Here is a 19,603-nt window from a genome sequence, read left to right as displayed (position 1 = left end):
TTCTTTTCCCGATTTCGTATGTTATATTCTTGCTTGCTTTTTTGTAATCTTTTTTCTTTCTTTTTTATTTCTTTCAGTTGAGATGGCTGGTGGGCTGACTTCTCTGGCTAGGTTGAAGGCGGCGATGGGTCGGGAGGAGGGATCCTCGTCTCCTTCGACCCCTGTCTCCAATCCTGCCGTGGAATCTCAACCGGTTTCCCAGGAGGTGATTTCTTCGGCTGCTCGGGCAGAGGTTCAAGTTTCCCCTGGCCATGTGAACTCTCCTGAGGTTGTGGTAGTGTCGGCTGCTGAGGCTTCTCGGAAGAGAAAGAGGCCCGAGGACCCGAGCAGCGAGACTTTTGAGGAAGGTTTGGTGCCAAGTGTGATGGATCGTCGTTTTGATGCTCCGGGGTTTATTGATCAGCATTTGATGCCTGGTACGGAGCCTTATTTTGATGGCTGTGATGTCTCGTTCCAGGCCAAGTCGGTGTATCGTGCTCTCCTTCGCTCCGCTGTTGTTGTTCGGAAGGCTGAGCCTGTGATGGCTCAGGTTGGTTTGTTGGATAAGAAGCTTCGCCAATCTCAGGCTGAGGTGGCTAAGTTGAAAGAGGAGCTCGATGCTGCCGAGATTGCGAGGGGGAAGGCGGTGAAGTCTTCTGAGGAAGCTGGGGCGGAGATTCTCCGGCTTTCCGAGGTTGAGACTTCACTTCTTTCTCAGCTGGGCGAGGAGCGGCGTAAGGCTTCTGATGCGGGTTCCCGGGCTGCCGTACTTCTTGGTGAGATGGAGGCTCTGACTGCCGAGGTTGCTACATTGAAGAGGGAGAAAACTGAACTGTTGGCCGATGCTAAGGATGCAATTGCTGCTACTGAGGAGACGATGAAGGCGCAGGCCCTGGTGCTTGCTCCGGGAGTGGACGTGTCCGTGATGGGCGCATTCAAGGCCGTTCGTGATGGCCGGATAGTCGACCTCGAGTAGCTTTATCTTTGTAATCTTTTGTTCTCCCGCTTTTTTAGACTTACTTTGTTTTTTGGATACATTTGGTTTGGCCGTGGGCCGTGTAACCGTGACTCCGTAACTTTGGTTTGTCGTTTTAACAATTTTTCGAGCCGTTCGGGCTCTTTTCGTATGTTCCGTTTAAAAGCTATTCCGTTTAATTAATCTTTTTCCCGTATTTGGGATGAGTGGACCGTAGTGTGGTCGGGTTTATATGGATATCCGCGGGTTGGGCTTGGAGGGTGATCGGTCCTCCAGTCGTGGCCGTGTTTTTGTTCCGTATTTGGGACATTATGTGAGTAAAAATAAAGAATTTAGGGATAGCTTTGTAATGCGATTTTATTGATGGGTGGGCCTCGTTAAAACCCTCCGTTGTTGGCGGGAAAGAGTACCCGAGTTTGATACATAGTCTTAGTTTTTGAAATGTAAATGTAATTTGCAAATAAGTAAAGCGAAAGCGTAAAAGGAGATGGGGGAGGGGGAAATGGAGACCTGGGTTGGTTTTAGGAGTAGTATCGCCGTAAGTTGGCGGCGTTCCACGTTCTCGGGACTTCGTTACCGTTAAGCCGTTCGAGCTTGTAGGCTCCTTTCCCGATTGCAGCTTTGATTCTATATGGTCCCTCCCAGTTGGGGGCGAGTTTTCCTTCTCCCGGGGTTGGGGGACCGATGTCGTTTCGTCGTAGGACGAGGTCGTCAGTTGTGAACTCTCGCCGAATGACTCCGTGGTTGTATCTTAGGCTGATTCTTTGTTTTAGGGCTAGCTCTCTGAGGTGGGCTATGCTTCTTATTTCGCCAGTGAGGTCTCGTTCTGCTTCTTCGTCGTTGCCTCCGATTGTTCTTCGCGGGCTTGGGTCACCGATTTCGACTGGGATGATAGCTTCCGTGCCGTAGGTTAATCGGAAGGGGGTTTCCCCGGTAGCTGTCTGTGGGGTCGTGCGGTATGACCATAAGACCGATCTGAGTTCGTCTGCCCATAGTCCTTTGGCTTCGTCGAGTCGTTTCTTGAGGCCTTTGACTATTATTTTGTTTGCTGATTCCACTTGTCCGTTTGTTTGGGGGTGTTCTACCGAGCTAAAGTGGTGGGATATGCGTAGCCCGTTTAGGAATTCCTTGAATTTGGTGTCGGCGAACTGGGTTCCGTTGTCCGAGATGATGATCTCGGGGATCCCGAATCGGGTGATGATTTGTCGCCAAAGGAATTTTCGACATTGGATCGCCGTGATAGAGGCTAGCGGCTCGGCCTCGATCCATTTGGTGAAATAGTCTATGGCAACGATGAGATATCGGAGTTGGCCTGGTGCCGTGGGAAAAGGTCCGACAAGGTCGATCCCCCAGGTGCCGAATGGCCGTTCTGCCGATATGATGCTGAGCTGATGTGGGGCGGCTTGGTGGATGTTAGCGTGTCGTTGACATTTATCGCAGTTTTTCACTAGTTGCATGGAGTCCCGGATGATCGTGTGCCAGAAGTAGCCGGCGCGGATGACTTTTTGGGCAAGGGTTTTACCTCCGACGTGGTGGCCGCAACAGCCTTCGTGGATTTCGCGTAGTATGTATTCCGTGCTCCCGGGCTCGACGCATTTGAGCAGGGGTTGCGAGAGTCCGCATTTGTATAGTTGTCCTGCGACAACCGTATAACCGGCGGCCTCCCTTTTTATTCGTTTTCCCTCTTTAGGGTCTTCGGGCAGTTCCCTGTTGAGGAGGTATTGTAGGATGGGGTGGGTCCATGACTTGTGGTGGGAGTGTGTTAGGTGGGTGTCGGCTGTTAAGGATACGGACGGCGTTTTGACGACTTCCTGAATTAGCGATTTGTTGCCGTGTCCTGGTTTGGTGCTAGCAAGTTTGGAGAGGAGGTCGGCTCTGGCGTTTCTTTCCATGGGGACGTGCTGTATGATTATCTGGTCGAATTCTTCTTTTAGTTTGTTGACCTTGGCGAGGTATTGTTGTAGTAGGGGATCTCGCGTTTGGTAGTCTCCGTTGATTTGGGAACTGACTACTTGCGAATCCGTGTTGATCTCCAGGATTTTTGCCCCGACTTCGCTGGCTAGGGTTAGGCCTGCCAGGAGGGCCTCGTATTCTGCTTGGTTGTTTGAGACCGGGAAGTCGTATCTGACTGATTGTTCGATCACGACGCCGTTTTGGCTTTCCAGAATGACTCCGGCGCCTCCGGAAGTGAGGTTCGAGGAGCCGTCGACGTGTAGTTTCCATGCCTCGGGAGGGATGTTTCCTGGGGTCATTTTTGCGATGAAGTCGGCCATGGCCTGTGCTTTGATTGCGTATCGGGGTTCGAACTTGATGTCGAATTGGGATAGTTCGACGGACCATGCTAGCATTCTACCCGCTAGGTCGGGCTTCTGTAGTACCTGTTTGACTGCTTGGTCGGTTCGAACCGTTATGGGGTGGGCTTGAAAATATTGCCGCAGGCGTCGGGACGCCGTGAGGAGGGCAAAGGCTAGTTTTTCTAGGCGCGAGTAGCGGGTCTCTGCGTCTTGTAGGACTTTGCTTGTGAAGTATATAGGTTTTTGCTCCTTTTTCTTGTTTTCTCGGATGAGTGCTGCCGCGAGTGTTTCTTCCGTTATGGAGAGGTATAAGTATAGGGTTTCCCCTGTTTGGGGTTTGGCGAGGATTGGTGGTTCCGCCAGGGTTTTCTTGAAGTGTTGGAATGCCACTTCGCACTCTTCTTTCCATACGAAGGGGGCTCCTTTCTTCATTAGTTTGAAGAAGGGGATTGCTTTTTGGGCTGATGCTCCGAGAAAGCGAGATAGGGCTGTCAGTCGACCGGTGAGCTTCTGAACGTCGCGTAGGTTTTTTGGGCTCGTCGTCTCGAGAACGGCGCGACGTTTCTCCGGGTTGGCTTCAACTCCGCGTTGTGTGATCATGAAGCCGAGGAACTTTCCTGCCTCCATTCCGAAGGCGCACTTTGTTGGGTTGAGTCGCATTTGGTGTCTCCTTAGGGTGTCCGTTACGGCCTTGAGGTCGCTGATGAGTTGTTCGTCGGAGTCAGTTTTGGCGAGCATGTCGTCTATGTAGACTTCTAGTTTGGTTCCGGATAGGTTCTGGAATATTTTGTTGACGAGCCGTTGGTATGTTGCTCCGGCATTTTTTAAACCGAAGGGCATGACTGTGTAGCAGTACGTGCCGTCGGGGGTAATGAACGCCGTTTTTTCTTCGTCGGGTCGGTGCATGGGTATCTGATTGTAGCCGGAGTACGCGTCCATAAAGCTGAGGTACCGATGTCCGGATGCGGAGTCCACTAGTCCGTCGATGTTCGGTAGGGGAAAGGCGTCTTTGGGGCAGGCTTTGTTGAGGTCCGTATAGTCGACGCACATTCGCCATTTTCCGTTGGATTTCTTTACAAGTACGACGTTTGCTAACCAGGTTGTGTAGGGAAGTTCTCGGATGAAGTTTGCTTCGAGCAAGGCTTGTACTTGTCTTTTGACTTCGGCCGCTCGGTCTGCTGACATTTTTCTTCTTCTTTGTGCTACGGGTTTGGCTTTGGGCTTCACGGCTAGTCGGTGGGACATGAAGTCAGGATCTATCCCCGGCATGTCGGCTTGAGTGAAAGCGAACAGGTCTCTGTTTTGTTTTAAAAATTGGGAAAGGTCTTCTTTCAGGTCGTAAGGGAGGTTCCTGTTGATGAAGGTGTATTCGTCCTTGGTCTGTCCTATTTGTAGTTTCTCCATGTCGCCTTCTGGTTCGGGTCTAGGTTGGCCATCTTGTCGGGCATCTAGGTCGGCCAGGAATATCCCGGCTGCGTCGCGGGATTTTTTCCGTAAAGCCAGGCTGGTGTTGTCGCATTCTGTCGCGATTTCCCGATCTCCGTGGATGGTCCCGATGGAGTCGTCCTCCGCTACGAACTTCATAAGGAGGTATTTGGTAAAGATGATGGCCGAAAAGTCATTGATCGTCTTTCTTCCGAGGATGACGTTGTAGGCAGTGGAGTCTTTTAGGACCACGAATTCGGCTATGAGTGTCCTCCTCTTGTCACCGGTTCCTATGGTGAGGGGGAGTGTGATGGAGCCTTCCGGTTTGAGGAAGTTGTCTCCGAGTCCCGTGACGCCGTTGCGGTGCGTTTGGAGATTTTCGTCGCGGAGCCCAAGCTTGTCGAAGGCCCCTCGAAAGAGGATGTTGGAATCTGCGCCGGTGTCTACTAGTATTCTTCGGACTAGCCCGGTTCCGATCTTCGCCGAGATCACGAAGGGTGCGTCTTCGGCTGCGGTGCCGTGCTGGCAGTCCTCGGGTAGGAAGGTTATTGCTTTGTTGGACACGGGAGTTGGGGCTTGGTTTGTGACGGCCATTACCTGGAGGTCCTTTTTTATCTTGGATTTCGACTTGCATGGTGCATCTTTGCCCGTGATGACGTTTACTATGATGGTCGGGTCTTCTTCTGGACTTTCTCTTGGGGGTCGCTTTTGGGTTCTCGGGTTACGTCCTTCTCTCTCCGGTGACCTGTCTCTCTCCGCGCGTCTTGGTTCTCTGATGATTTTGGTAAATTCTGGGAGTTTGCCGTCTCGTATGGCTTGTTCAAGGGCGTCTTTAAGGTCGAAACAATCCTGCGTTTTGTGACCGTAGCCTCGGTGGTATTCGCAGTAGAGGGTTTTGTTGCCTCCTGTCCTTTCCTTGAGTTGGCGGGCTTTTGGAATGATGCCTCGGTCCGCTATTTGGTGGTATATCTCGGTGATTGGTGCGGTTAGGGGTGTGTAATTGGAGAATTTGCCTATTCTCGGTGTCCGGTTGGTCGGTCTCGGGTGGTCTCGTTGATTCTCTTTGGGTGTTGCGTTATGGTGAGAAGCCGAATTGCCGCGTTGGTTGTTGCCGTGCTGCCGCTTGTTGGCCGCGACGACTTGGCTGACCTCTTCGTCGTTGATGTAGTCTTTGGCGACGTTCTGGATCTCATGCATGGTCCATACCGGTCTGGTGGTGAGGTGTTTGCGAAAATCTTCGTTCATTAGCCCATTGGTCAGGCAAAGGCTTGCGACGGAATCCGTGAGTCCGTCGATCGTTAGGCATTCGTCGTTGAAGCGGTCGAGGTATTTTCTTGTGGATTCTTCTTGTTTTTGCGTGACCCCTAGTAAGCTGATGGGGTGTTTGGCTTTGGTGATCCTAGTAGTGAACTGGGCCATGAACTTTCGTGTAATATCGTGGAAGCTGGCTATGGATCCGTTCGGGAGGGCGTTGAACCATTTGATCGCTGGCCCGGCGAGGGTTACCGGGAAGGCTCTGCATCGGACCGCGTCGGCCGCTCCTTCTAGGTTCATTCTGGCCTCAAAAGCCGTTAGATGTTCTTGGGGATCTTTAGTTCCATCGTACTTCATGTCGGTAGGTTTGTCGAAGCCTTTGGGGAGTTTTGCCCTTAGGATTCTTTCTGTGAAGGGTGTAGCTCCCATTATTGTATGGTCGTTTCTCGTGCGTTTGGTGTTTCGGTTTCTCCGATCTTCGTCCGAGTGATGTTGATAACTCAGATCTTGAGAAGCGCTGCGGTTATGTTTCTTATTGTATCGCCGTTCTGGCGATTTTCCGTGTCTGTGATCGCGTGATGAGCTGCGACCGTCTCTTCTGTCGTGTCGTCGGGTTGGCGACCTACCGCGGCGAGATCTTGATCTGGAGGTTGCATGGCTTCCGTGCTCGTCGTTGTGCTTTCCTTTATTGGTTATCTTGCCTTCGAGTTCCTGAACTCGGAGGCAGAGATCTTGGATGATCTGTGCTGCTTTGTCGCTGGCTTTCTCAGGGTGTCGTCGGTCCGTGATGTCGCGATCGTTCGCGTTTTGGATAGCGCTTGCTATTCTCGCTTGGTTCGTGACTTCACGGTGCTCGGGGGTTGGATTAATCGGTTGAGAATCATCCTGGCTTGAGGGGGTTTCCTCTAGGACGTCCCCCATTGGGCCCAGCTGGCGCAGATTCCCCACAGACGGCGCCAATGTACGAGATGTCTCTGGTACGGTTTGAAGGGTGGATCGGGAACCCGCGGACAGAGCTGGAGCCGGGTCGCTTGACTGGAACAATGGGGGTGGTACCTGCAAAGACACTCCGACGCTCAAGTCAGAATGGATCTAAGAGGTAGAAAGTGTGAGGAATGAATGAATACCTGGAGGGGTCTGAGTCCTCTATTTATAGGCGGTGGAGGATATCTTATCTTATCTTATTTGGCTAAGATAAAGGGGGCGTTTGAATTCGAAAGTCGGTTAGGAGTCTGAGAATGCCGTTTTCGGGCCTTCTAGAAGTGAGGAACAGGTCGGACCCGGGGAACCGGTGTTGGGTTCGGTCTTGGATCCGGGATGTTGGGCCGGATCTGTAACAGCTTCCAAAGCAAAAAATTTAACTGTTTTAAAATGCTTAAATTGTAATGTAGTAACTAACTGCGGGAGCGATAAAATAATTGACAAGAAACTCTTATTTCGATTATGAATTTATAAATGCATGTGGTGATTTTACTGCATTAATAAAATCTATCATAAAAGTTATTTTGCTAAATCTTTTGAGTGATCTTTTTATGAATTATCTGATGGGTAAAATGATACTTGCTCCACTAAATATAATCAGCATTTTAGAAAAAGAAATTTATATTAATATATTTTTTTTCTTACTTATTTATATTGATTTATAATATTATTTATATTCTTTCCTTATAAACTTTGAATTTACGGCTTAGCCAATAGTAAAATATTTTTGATAAATAATAAACGAGAAAAATTAGACGACAAAAAAAAAATTAAAAGGGGAATAACCAGTTTAGTTAAGCCAGCCGTGGTTGTTTGGTTATAGAAAAAGGATAAAGTTAAAAGATTAAATGGTAAAATTTTGTTACAGAAAGAACAAATAAAAAAAAAAACTTTGTTACGTTTTGGGGTGAGAGTGGCACGAATGTGAATGTAAGAAATGATATTAATTTAGTAAGATTAGTTTTTTATTTGTTCTTTTTTTTATATCTTTTTTATTGATATCATTGTTGTGTTTTTATTTGTTGTTTTTGTTTGATGGACAAGCTAAAGGAAAAGGATAGCTTCTTTTTTATAAATTTCTTTTTTAAGTGTTAGTTATTTAACTTAATATGTTAATCTATAACTTTGTTCCTAATAAAATTAATGTGATTGATGAAATTATCTATAAAAAAAGGTTAACATTGTTAAATTTCATATATTTTTTTATTTCACGTTTTATTAATATCTGTTATGGTAATAAGTGCGACTTAGTTTTATTCTTGAAATTGTAATATGCTTGATGACATAAAAAGTATATTAATAAATTAATATTTTACTAAAAGTACTTACTATTTTTCTTTTTTAAAAGTTTTACTGCAGAATAAGAATTTATCTTTATTATTATGTAAAAGTTAATACAAATATTTTATACATTAAATTTAAGTCATGTTTTTTTCTAATGATGTCATCTTATTAATTTTGATTACTTGACAAAATTTAAAAATTAACCAATTAACTTTTAGTCAAATATTTTAAAAAAAATTAACACTATAACTTCTATAATTAATTGATTTAATACATATTATTATTCAAAGAAAATTTAAAATATAGATTCAAAATTGAATTAAAAATTTTAGATCAAAGTGCTACAATTTTTGTGTTATTTGATAGAGAAGCGAAAAATTATTAAACTCAATTGGCTTAAATCTAATTTCATTCTAAAACAGTAACAACACTAAAGCACCATCTCAATTAAAAAATTTATACTAATTATATTTGACAAAACTTATACTAATTATATTTGAAGTCAAAGTAAATAATTTTAGTTTTAAAAAATAATATATTGTTCCCAAGATATTTGTCAACAAAAAATGTTAAAATTCAACCTCTATTGCAACAAATAAAACAAGTAATACTGTAAAAAAAATTATTTACTCAAAATATTCATTTATATTATTTGTTGATTATAGGAACCAACTTCACCAACACTAATACCATGATACCTAAATGATATACCAATCAAAAGATTAAGAAAAAAGAAAAGTAAATGAATCCAAGATAAAAATAAACAAACAAAGGCAATAAAAAATGCATATATATCAACAATTCAAAAAGAACATATCTTAACAAGAACATATGATAAAAGAAAAAAGAAACAACTTTAACAACAACTGAAAATGAAAAAAGAAAATAAACACCATTTAAAAAAACTAAATCTATTAATTAAAATAAATACAAAAAACGTTTGTAGAATAACTATTGTATTATAAAATGTTTTAATTAAAAAATATATCAAATGTAATATCAATTTGTGTATATTTTAATTAATATTTAAATAATATAATATTTATTAAAATATATTTTATATTTTTATTAATTTATCGTTCCGCGCATCGCGCGGGTCTTACTCTAGTTAATATATAATAGGAGAGTAGTAGAGTGGTCTTGTGAGCGACAAGTGGAGCGTTTCATTGCCGACACGTAAAGCTGTGTGTGATTGACAAGTACTTGCTCTCAAAGTTGGGCACCTGCAGTTCTCAAATAAAGAAAGAAGTAATTGGGCAGAATTTTGATTCAAATTCAAATTGGAAATAGTTTTGTTGCAGCTGCATTTTTATTGTTAACAAGAAGAGAAGATGAGAGAGAGCGCGCTGCAAGTTTTGAAAGGGAGAGTAGTTGGCACCAGCAAGGGAAAGGGAAAGACTTCCTCTTTTGATATCGCAGAGAAGAGAAGAAGAAAACAACGGTGAAGAAACAAAGAACGACGGAAGAATGAGAAGAGAGTGGTGACGACATCGAAGGTCACAGAGAAGGATGCCACCGCCGTTGTTGGATCCGTAAAACTGTGTCCATTTACCTATCAAGCAGCATTCTGCAGAGTGATCCATTTGAGATTAGTTGTGTAACGTTTAAATGCATATTTTAAAAATCAGATCATTACTTGATTTCTTTTATCTCTCTTTTTCTCTCTCTCCCTCTGTGATTGAGGCAGATGTGGAGTATACACAAATCAATTTGTGGTTCAAAATACCTAGACATATCACTGGTGAAAAAGTAGGAAGAATTCGCTGGTAATGGAAGCAGTAACTGACAGAGAAGATAGAGAATGTGTAATTCGAACCTGCAGAAAGTCCTAGCCCTTTGCCCTTCGTCATAGATGGTGTGAGCTTTGGATGGAATAAATTGAAAAAGCTAAATCAGTTCTGTCTAAGGATGAGGCTGAGTTTTCAAAATTGAAAAAAGAAGAAAGCACACTTAAAGATATTGTGCAACAGCTACGCGGTATCCTTTTTCTTTCATGCTGCTCATGACTGACTCTAAACTTGAATGTAATGAAAAATAGCTGCCAGATGCACCAGACAGGACACACTGCCAATATTGAAGGTGGTTGAAGCATTGCATTTTTAGGTACTTATTTTCTTTGTTATTTATTATTCTTTCTGCTTTTAAATGATCCCACTTTACATTAAGCTTGTCAATAACTAAGCAGAATATTATTTTGATGGGCACCAACACAGGCACTGTCTAAGTCTCTAAGACATTAACTATAGACGAACTGCTTTATTTAAAGGAGGAGTTTACACTTTTGGAGCCAAACAAAAATGGAACCATTAGCCTAGAAAACATTAAAGCGGTTAGTTTTATTTCAAATTCTTTTTATATACTTGGTTAAGATGATGATGTTTGCCATCTCACAAATTTGACATGGATAGGCCTCGATGAAAAAGGCAACAAATGCTATGGAATCACGCATTCTTGACTTTTTTGGATCAGTAAGTTCTATGATTTAACTGTACCAATGCTTCCATACATTATATAAATAGAATTTGCACCAATAGTGCTCGCTGATTAAAATAAATTTGGGTTGCAGCTTAATGCATTGCAATATAGAAGGATGGATTTTGATGAGTTTTGTGCAGCTACACTCAGTGTTCATCAACTTGAAGCACTTGATAGGTTAGAGCATGTTGGGAATAATACACCATTCCCCCTTGAGAAAATACCTTTCACAGAGAAATAAAATAGACACAATCACAACACAAGAATTTAACGTGGAAACTCCAGTTACTGGAGAAAAAAACCACGACCGTTGTCAAATGACAACCAGAGAATATCACTATGTGAAAATTGTTACAACACATAGAATTCTTTCTCTCTAACAATGGCACCCCAGTACACCCACACTCTCAAAGCAAATATTTAACTACACCTCACAGCACTCTCTAATCAAAGAATATAGAGGAAAAGAAAAGTTAGATACAAGCTTTAAGTGTTTCCGACTGGTGCAAAAAATATGGAGAACTTAGCCTCATATTTATAGCCTAGGCCACCCACTCCATTTGCTATCCTAAGCAATATGGGACTAATTCAACCAAATCCTAACAATCTCCACCTTGATTGAAATAGTCACACATCTTCAGCTTCCATAGTCAACACCGACAATTCTTTGCTGCCATTGTCTATACCGACAATCATAGTTCAGAGAACTATCATACTCCACCATGAAAGTATACTCACTTGGAATTAGACCACTCCAAGCATTTCGCCTTGATACAGATCGAAACCTTGTTAAAAATTCATGGTGCAACTTCCAAATTGGCTTTTCCTGTAAGTTCTTCAGCCATCGACATAACTTCGCCACACACCTTGCATCTCAACGCCAACCAATGCCCGTGTGCAATTGTGGACCCGATTGTCACAACGTATCCTTATCCATGGCAGTGCGGTAATACCATGATGATACTTCTTGTCTTCTAGAGAACATCATATTCTCTCATAGAGAGAGCAATATTGCAAGTATCAGATTGAGAGCCTTTTTCTGAAACCACATTACCTGGACAATTTCTCTTTACATGCCCAGGCTTTCCACATTTCCAGCATGTTACACTCCTTCCACGATTTCCTTTTCCATAATTGTCACTTCTAACTACAAGCGCCAAATCTAATGAAGTGCTACCCTCATTTTTCATTCTTCTTTCTTCAGCAATGATCTTACTGGCAACTTCTTCAAAATTTAGAGTTTCCTTCCCATACATTAAAACAGGTTTGATATACTCATAGGAAGAAGGAAGAGACAATATGAGCCTCTGTGCCTTATCTTCATCATCAATTTTCACTCCAATTGCCTCTAATTCAGAGACAATACCATTGATAGCACTAAGATGGTCGGAGATTTTCACATTGTGATCCATCTGTAGATTATGGAACTGCTCCTTCAATAACAACCGATTTGAGATGCCCTTTGCCTGATACAACCCTTCGAGTTTATCCCAAAGTTCCTTGGCTATTTTCATTCCTTGCACATTTGCAAGAACATTCTTAGCCAAACACAGGCGAATAGCACTTGCAGCTCTCAAATATAGTTCCTCCCATTCTTCATCCTTCATACCAGAGATCTTCTCTTTCAACGCCTTGTGCAAACCTGATTGTATCAACACATCCTTGACTTGTATTTGCTACAAGCCAAAATTGATTCTTCCATCAAATTTCTCTATTTCAAGCTTCATAGCACTTGAATATCCTGACATTGTTGCAACCGTATATTGGAATAGTATAACTCAACTGTAGACTGTGCACTAGGAAGGGTCCCCAGGAAAGAGAGGTGGGTCACAATGGACACACTTAAATACCAAGTCTTTCCTTAGCCAGAACCTTTCCAAACTGCACTCTCACAGTGTCACATTGCCTTCCAGCAACAACAACAGCAACCAAAGATCAACCTCAAGCCATAGGATAAAATTCTTTTCTGATGTGGAAGGTCAGACTAGGCTGCAACCACAGAGCATACTAAGAATAAATTCCACCGAACCGAAGCTCTGATACCACATGTTGGGAATAATACACCATTCTCCCTTGAGAAAATACCTTTCACAGAGAAATAAAATAGACACAATCACAACACAAGAATTTAACGTGAAAACTCCAATTACTGGAGAAAAAAATCACGGCCGTTGTCAAATGACAACCAGAGAATATCACTATGTGAAAATTGTTACAACACATAGACTTCTTTCTCTCTAACACCGGCACCCCAGTACACCCACACTCTCAAAGCAAATATTTAACTACACCTCACAACACTCTCTAATCTAAGAATATAGAGGAAAAGAAAAGTCAGATACAAGCTTTAAGTGTTTCCGACTGGTGCAAAAAATATGGAGAACTTAGCCTCATATTTATAGCCTAGGCCACCCACTCCATTTGCTATCCTAAGCAATGTGGGACTAATTCAACTAAATCCTAACAGAGCAACATGCTCAGTGTTCTTATGAACATTTTGAAAAGGACGGAAACAGCTCTATAATCATTGAGGAACTAGCTTTGGTATACTTAATTTGACTACAGTCATAGCTTATGCATACATAACTTTATACAAATAATATGAACATGCTAATGATTTTACAAGTCTATTTACTGTATCCAAAATATTTCATGGGGCAGTGATTTTGTATTTTGAATCTGCTTTGTAAGTTCATACATGTTATGAATTGTGATCTATTCCTTTATGCAGATGTAAAATGATCGATTTTTCAATTAGTGGGCTTGGTATTAGACATGTATATAGTGAGAAAGTATTAAGTAAGGAATTGAAATTAATTTTTGTTAATGTTTCTGTTTAGTCTATTTGATGTATTTCATGAAAATAAATTGGTGAATTAATTTGAATTCTGGATTCTGCAGGAGTATGCATAAAGTATAATAGATCAAGTAGCTAAATCAAGAATGTAGTAGTCAAATAAACTTTTTAACTAGCACACTATCATAATCAATTCTTTGCTAGATTCTCTCTATCTCTCTTCCTCTTCTTTCTTTCTCGCTCTCTCTTTCTCTCTGATTGTTTGTATGAACAAATGGATTGTCATTTAGTTAACTGCTTTGGTATGAACAATGCTTTGGGGTGAAGACTAATTACTTTGTGTTTTAATGAGTTTGAATTAAGAAACAACATGTTGAAAGCAATATTTTCTGATTGAAATTGTCCATGATTCCTTTAAAAGAAGAGGTTAGTTTAGTAATTTTATCTCTCTGGTGGATTTCAAGGTTGGTAGTTTTGATGGAATTATTGATGTTCTTAATGCTTCGTTGCAAAGGTTTACGATTTAAAATTTTCTGGATAGAAATGTAATTTAGAATTGCATATAAATTCTCATATCAATTCTGTATAATTTATCAGACGAGACTGTTTTTTTATTTGTATTTACTTGATAGAGAAATACAATCTTTGTTAAAAAAGTTTCAGTATATATGTCACTCTATCGTAGTGGTACCTGTTACCTAGATTATTTCTTTATCAATAATAGGTTTACCATTGTAATTATTTTTTAGTGAAAGTACATAAAAAGTACATAGTATATAAGGTGTAATAACTAAACAAATATTTTCTAAGGGGATTTTTCATTCTCTCCAACAATGAGAAGAACTTATTTCTCTCCCTCTCTTAATCCCTTCTGGTTCATCAAACCATCAACATCACAGCTTGAACAGCTTAGGGCATGAGATTTTCTTCATGGTGCGGTGAGCGTGGAGAGCAACCAAGCTGTGAATCAAATTATTAAAAAAAAAAAGTTGTGAATTGAGATCAATCCAATTTTGTCATTTTCTTTCTATCCCTAATTTTTCTTTCGACATTTTCTTTCTCCCATTCTTACCTCCTCCTTCAAACTCATCCAATAGAATTTGATGAGAGGCTATTTCGCAAGATTCTTTCTTGGTGAACATAGCTGTTCCGATCAACGAGTTGAAAGGAAGAAGATCTGAATCCCTATTACTCTGTGATTCATTGATTTCTCAAAATGGCAAATATGGCAAACAGATCCTCCCATTGCAAAGGTCGTGGAGCTACATTGGCTTGCTCTCATTGCAACAAGCAAGGCCATACAGAAGATGTATGCTATAAGAAGCATGGGTACTCCTCCCATTTCTATCAATGGCAGCAACATAACACCACCATCAATCACGTGATCACTGAGGGGCATGATGATATACTCAGTGACAAACAATTCCAGCTCAATTGTCTCCAAGAGAACACTGGAATATCAAGATCTGGATTCACTCCAGAGCAAAGATTTGCCTTGTTAGAGTTGATCAAAGACAAAAGTGTGCAGCAACAACCTCATAATGCAAATCAAATTTTGACTAATTCCATTCAAACTTTCACTCCAGGTAAAACCATTGCATTATATTTTAATGCAAGAATTATGAGCATTATCACTCCAAAATCTGCACTATGGGTCATTGATTCCGGTGCAAATGTGACTTTTGACTTAAAAGATTTTGCAAGTTTTCAAAATATTGATCCAATCAATGTGATATTGCCAAATGGGACCAAAACTGTTAGCACCATCATTGGCACAATCACATTCTCTAAAAAATTTTTTCTCAAAAATGTTTTATACATTTCTTCTTTTGATTTTAAACTGATATCTGTGTCAAAGGTAACCTCAAACTTACATTGTCAACTGTTAATCAATGATAAGTGTTGTGAGATACAAGATAAATCCACATAAAAAATGATTGGCATTGCTGAGTGTATAGAAGGGTTATATACAATGAGTAGAGAACCAGAATTCTCTCACTTTCCCCCTCTTCCAACAAAGCAAGCTTCATTGGCGGCAACTACGACTACTACTCATCCCACCACACCTTCACACAGTGAGCACAACAACATTTGGCATCTTAGATTAGGACACATACCCATGCATAAATTGATTTTTCTGAAGAAGTATTATCCTTTTATAGATTGTATTGCTTCAAAATTTTCTTGTGATTCATGTCATTTTGCAAAACAAAAGAAATTATCTTTTAATCTTAGTACAACTAAAATAAAAGATTGTTTTGACTTAGTTCATATGGATATCTGGGGTCCTATTTCTGTCCCTTCCAATGAAGGACATAGGTATTTTTTTGACTGTGGTGGATGGCAAGAGCAAATTCACTTGGATTTTTTTTATGAAAACCAAATCTGAAGCATCACAATTAGTTATTAATTTTGTGAATTTTGTCAAAGTACAATTTGAAAAACAAGTTAAGTGTATAAGGACTGACAATGGGCCAGAGTTCACCCTAAAATCCTTTTTTGCATCAACTGGAATTTTACACCAAACTTCTTGTGTAGAAACACCAGAGCAAAACGGGATTGTAGAGAGAAAACACCAGCATATTTTAGGTGTTGCTAGAGCACTGCTATTTCAATCAGGAATTCCACATTGTTTTTGGCAATACGCAGTTGCTCACGCCATTCACCTAATTAATAGGCTGCCCAGCACTAACCTAGATAATGCTAGTCCTTATAAGCTTTTGTATGGTAACTTACCTGACCTTTCATATTTAAGAGTATTTGGTTCTCTTGCATATGCCTCCACATTAACAAATTCAAGAACAAAATTAGACCCAAGAGCCAGAAAAACAGCTTTTCTTGGTTTTAAATTAGGAACAAAGGGTTTTCGACTTATTGATTTAAAATCAAAGGAAATTTTCATATCCAGAAATGTAATTTTTTATGAAACTCATTTTTCATTTTTACATTCCACTAGCACTGACATTTCTGTGGTACCCATTCGTACTCCACAATGCATTGATCTTTTTCAATATGATACACCATCCACACATCATTTGCAATCACCCACACATACCACACTCATAGATTCAAATGAATATTTCTCAAGCTCAATGCACTCACCAATTTCCTCACACACCATTGCACCCATTACTACACCACACACTAACAGTGCACCTGCATCACAACACTCTGACATCACACATGACTGCATTACTAGAAAGTCTGAAAGAGTCAAGAAACCGCCTGCTTATTTGAAGGACTATCATTGTATGACAACCCACACAGCTCACTCTAGCAACGTTGCCAACTCTAACTCTTTATATCCTATCTCACAACACTTGTCATATGATAAACTAACCCCAAAATATAAGTCACTTTCTCTAGCCATCACCTCAAATCAAGAACCTAGCACTTATGAGGAAGCGGCTGCACATGAATGTTGGAGAAAGGCAATACAAGATGAATTGACAGCTCTAGATCAGAACAGAACTTGGTGTCTCACTGAACTCCCAAAAGACAAGAAGGCTGTGGGTTGCAAATGGATTTTTCGGGTAAAATTCAATCCCGATGGCACCATAGAGAGGCACAAAGCGAGGCTAGTTGCAAAAGGATTCACTCAAGTGCAAGGAGTAGATTATGGTGATACTTTTAGTCCAGTTGTTAAAATGACTACCCTACGAGTAATGTTAGCATTAGCAGCGGCAAAGAAATGGCATTTGAAATAGCTGGACGTCAACACTGCCTTCCTTCATGGAGATTTGGATAAGGAAGTTTATATGAAGTTACCACCCGGTTTGGCTGTATCACAACCAGGTTTGGTTTGTAAATTGCAAAAATCTATATATGGGCTTAAGCAAGCAAGCAGGCAATGGAACATTAAGCTCACTCAGACTCTTGTGGATGCTGGTTATAAGCAGTTTTTTTATGATCATTCACTCTTCATCAAGAAACAATTTGAAAGCTTCACTGCCATTCTAGTATATGTTGATGACTTGGTTTTAACCGGGAATGACATTGGTGAAATCAATTCCATCAAGCAAGATTTGGATGACAAATTCAAAATAAAGAATCTTGGTGATCTCAAATACTTCTTGGGAATGGAAGTAGCACGCTCTAACTCTGGAATTCACATTTACCAGCGGAAGTACACCATGGACCTTCTCAGAGATTTTGGTTATCTAGATTGCAAGCCTCTCTCTACTCCATTTGATTATAGTCAGAAACTCTCAAAGGAATCAGGTACCATTTTAACAGACAACACTGTTTACAGACAGCTCATCGGCCGACTCCTTTACCTCACAAACACTAAACCCGATATCTCTTATGCTGTGGGACGTTTGAGCCAATTTTTGGATTGTGCAACCACTTTTCACCTACAGGCTGCTTTTCGTGTACTCCGATATTTAAAAGGCCGACCTGCAACTGGTCTCTTCTTCTCCTCTACTTCTAATCTGCATCTCACTGGATTTGCCGACGCTGACTGGGCTACCTGTGCCGATACTCGTCGCTCCGTTTCCGGTTATTGCTTCATGCTTGGGAACTCACTCATTAGCTGGAAGAGTAAGAAGCAAACCACAGTTGCCAAGTCCTCTGCAGAAGTTGAATATAGGTCTCTTGCTGTTGCCACTTGTGAAGCTAGTTGGTTATCTTTCTTAATGGATTTCATTGGCTTGCCGCTTCAAAAGTCTATCATTCTATTCTGTGACAAACCAGTCAGCCATTCACATTGCCAATAATCCCATCTTTCATGAAAGAACTAAACACATTGAAGTGGACTGCCACATTGTTCGTGAAAAGCATTTGTCTGGTCTCATTCATCTTATGCCAGTTCGTTCCAAGGATCAACTTGCTGATTTTCTTACCAAAGCTCTGCCACCGGGTCCTTTTCTTGCTAATGTTTCCAAGCTAGGATTGTTAGATTTACACAATTCTAGCTTGCGGGAGGGTGTTACCTAGATTATTTCTTTATCAATAATAGGTTTACCATTGTAATTATTTTTTAGTGAAAGTACATAAAATGTACATAGTATATAAGGTGTAATAACTCAACAAATATTTTCTAAGGGGATTTTTCATTCTCTCCAACAATGAGAAGAACTTATTTCTCTCCCTCTCTTAATCCCTTCTGGTTCATCAAACCATCAACATCACAGCTTGAACAGTTAGGGTATGAGATTTTCTTCATACCAATAAGATGTGGGCTAGAAGGATGATTTTCTTTTCTTTTATTTGAAACAGTATGTTGAGCTTTTTCATTATGATCCTTTGTTTCCTGGATTACCGCATTAGCTTGCTCTTTTTTCTTCTTCTTTTTTGATGCTCAGCTAAGGATTCTGTATATTAATATTTTGTGGAGCCTCTTAATTCTTATAAATGCAATTTCATTGAACTTTGGTTTTCACAATGATTAATTGTTGGCTTCACACTAACTTTAGTAGTAGTGGCTTAGATGATAAAAAAGTGTTATTTGTTCTTGAATACGGTTAATTTGATAACTTTCTTTTAAAAGCTTGTGACATTGATGTTAACAAACTCACGACATTGATGTTAGGCAAATATTCGGTGAAAAATTGAAACTCTTCAACAATGAATACGATTCTTGGCAAAAATAAAGCTGATTTTTTATGCATGTTCTTAAACTGGGTGAAATTCTGAATGTTGATATGAAGACAAATGGCAAGCTAATGCTAACAATGTTAAGATACACTTAGGTAAATTGAATTTTGATGAACAGGAGCAGTTTATTTTTTGTTTGCAGATTAAAAATACGATGGTTTGATGAGATGGTTTTATTGTGATGTTAGGGTTTGTATATTGAATTTTAGAAAATTTATGTGATCTTTTTTTTTTTTTTTGCAGTCGTAGTAGATAACTAGGAGTTAAAATTATGTTTACGAAATTTACTGAATGTTGCTGTTGTCAGTGAATATGGTTGTGAATGAACTAGACAAGACCTTGCACCACCAAAGAAGAAGCCACTTTCATATGAGATAGAACCCTTTTATAGTTTATGAAAACCAAATATAATTGTGAATATATATGAAAAATAAAAGTAATAAGGTAAGTATATTTTTGAAAAAAATATATAAGAAACTTATAAAATTTAGAGAAAAAATAAAATAAGTTTATGAAAATTTTTGAAATAAAGTATTAAAT

General features: G+C 40.4%; 2 protein-coding genes across 2 annotated transcripts; one reads left to right on the top strand and one right to left on the bottom strand.

Annotated features, from left to right (window-relative positions):
- Positions 1-1,476: 1,476 nt before the first annotated feature.
- LOC112785432 (uncharacterized) lies at positions 1,477-14,607 on the bottom strand. The gene is made up of 5 exons (XM_025828900.1): positions 14,538-14,607; positions 11,742-12,310; positions 6,281-6,984; positions 4,298-5,446; positions 1,477-4,192 (listed from the first exon to the last, which is right to left on the bottom strand). The coding sequence occupies exons 1-5, from the start codon at positions 14,605-14,607 to the stop codon at positions 1,477-1,479; spliced, it is 5,208 nt and encodes a 1,735-aa protein (XP_025684685.1).
- A 2,616-nt stretch (positions 14,608-17,223) lies between these two features.
- Positions 17,224-18,403, top strand: LOC140182944 (uncharacterized mitochondrial protein AtMg00810-like). Its single transcript, XM_072230922.1, has 2 exons — positions 17,224-18,085; positions 18,219-18,403. Exons 1-2 carry the CDS (start codon positions 17,224-17,226, stop codon positions 18,401-18,403), a joined length of 1,047 nt encoding a protein of 348 aa, XP_072087023.1.
- Positions 18,404-19,603: the final 1,200 nt, after the last annotated feature.

The sequence above is a fragment of the Arachis hypogaea genome, chromosome 20 (assembly GCF_003086295.3).
Source record: "Arachis hypogaea cultivar Tifrunner chromosome 20, arahy.Tifrunner.gnm2.J5K5, whole genome shotgun sequence".
NCBI classification, from domain to species: Eukaryota; Viridiplantae; Streptophyta; class Magnoliopsida; order Fabales; family Fabaceae; genus Arachis; species Arachis hypogaea.
This window is presented reverse-complemented; position numbering and strand designations above follow the sequence as displayed.

Coding starts and splice junctions, on each gene's coding strand:
- LOC112785432 (XM_025828900.1), bottom strand. CDS start 14,607: ATGTTCACCAAGAAAGAATCTTGCGAAATAGCCTCTCATCAAATTCTA. Junction 6,985..11,741: donor AATGTGGAAAGCCTGGGCAT/GTAAAGAGAAAT, acceptor GTGTCTTTGCAG/GTACCACCCCCATTGTTCCA. Junction 5,447..6,280: donor GACAAACCTACCGACATGAA/GTACGATGGAAC, acceptor CAAAATCATCAG/AGAACCAAGACGCGCGGAGA.
- LOC140182944 (XM_072230922.1), top strand. CDS start 17,224: ATGAAGTTACCACCCGGTTTGGCTGTATCACAACCAGGTTTGGTTTGT. Junction 18,086..18,218: donor TGTTGCCACTTGTGAAGCTA/GTTGGTTATCTT, acceptor AACACATTGAAG/TGGACTGCCACATTGTTCGT.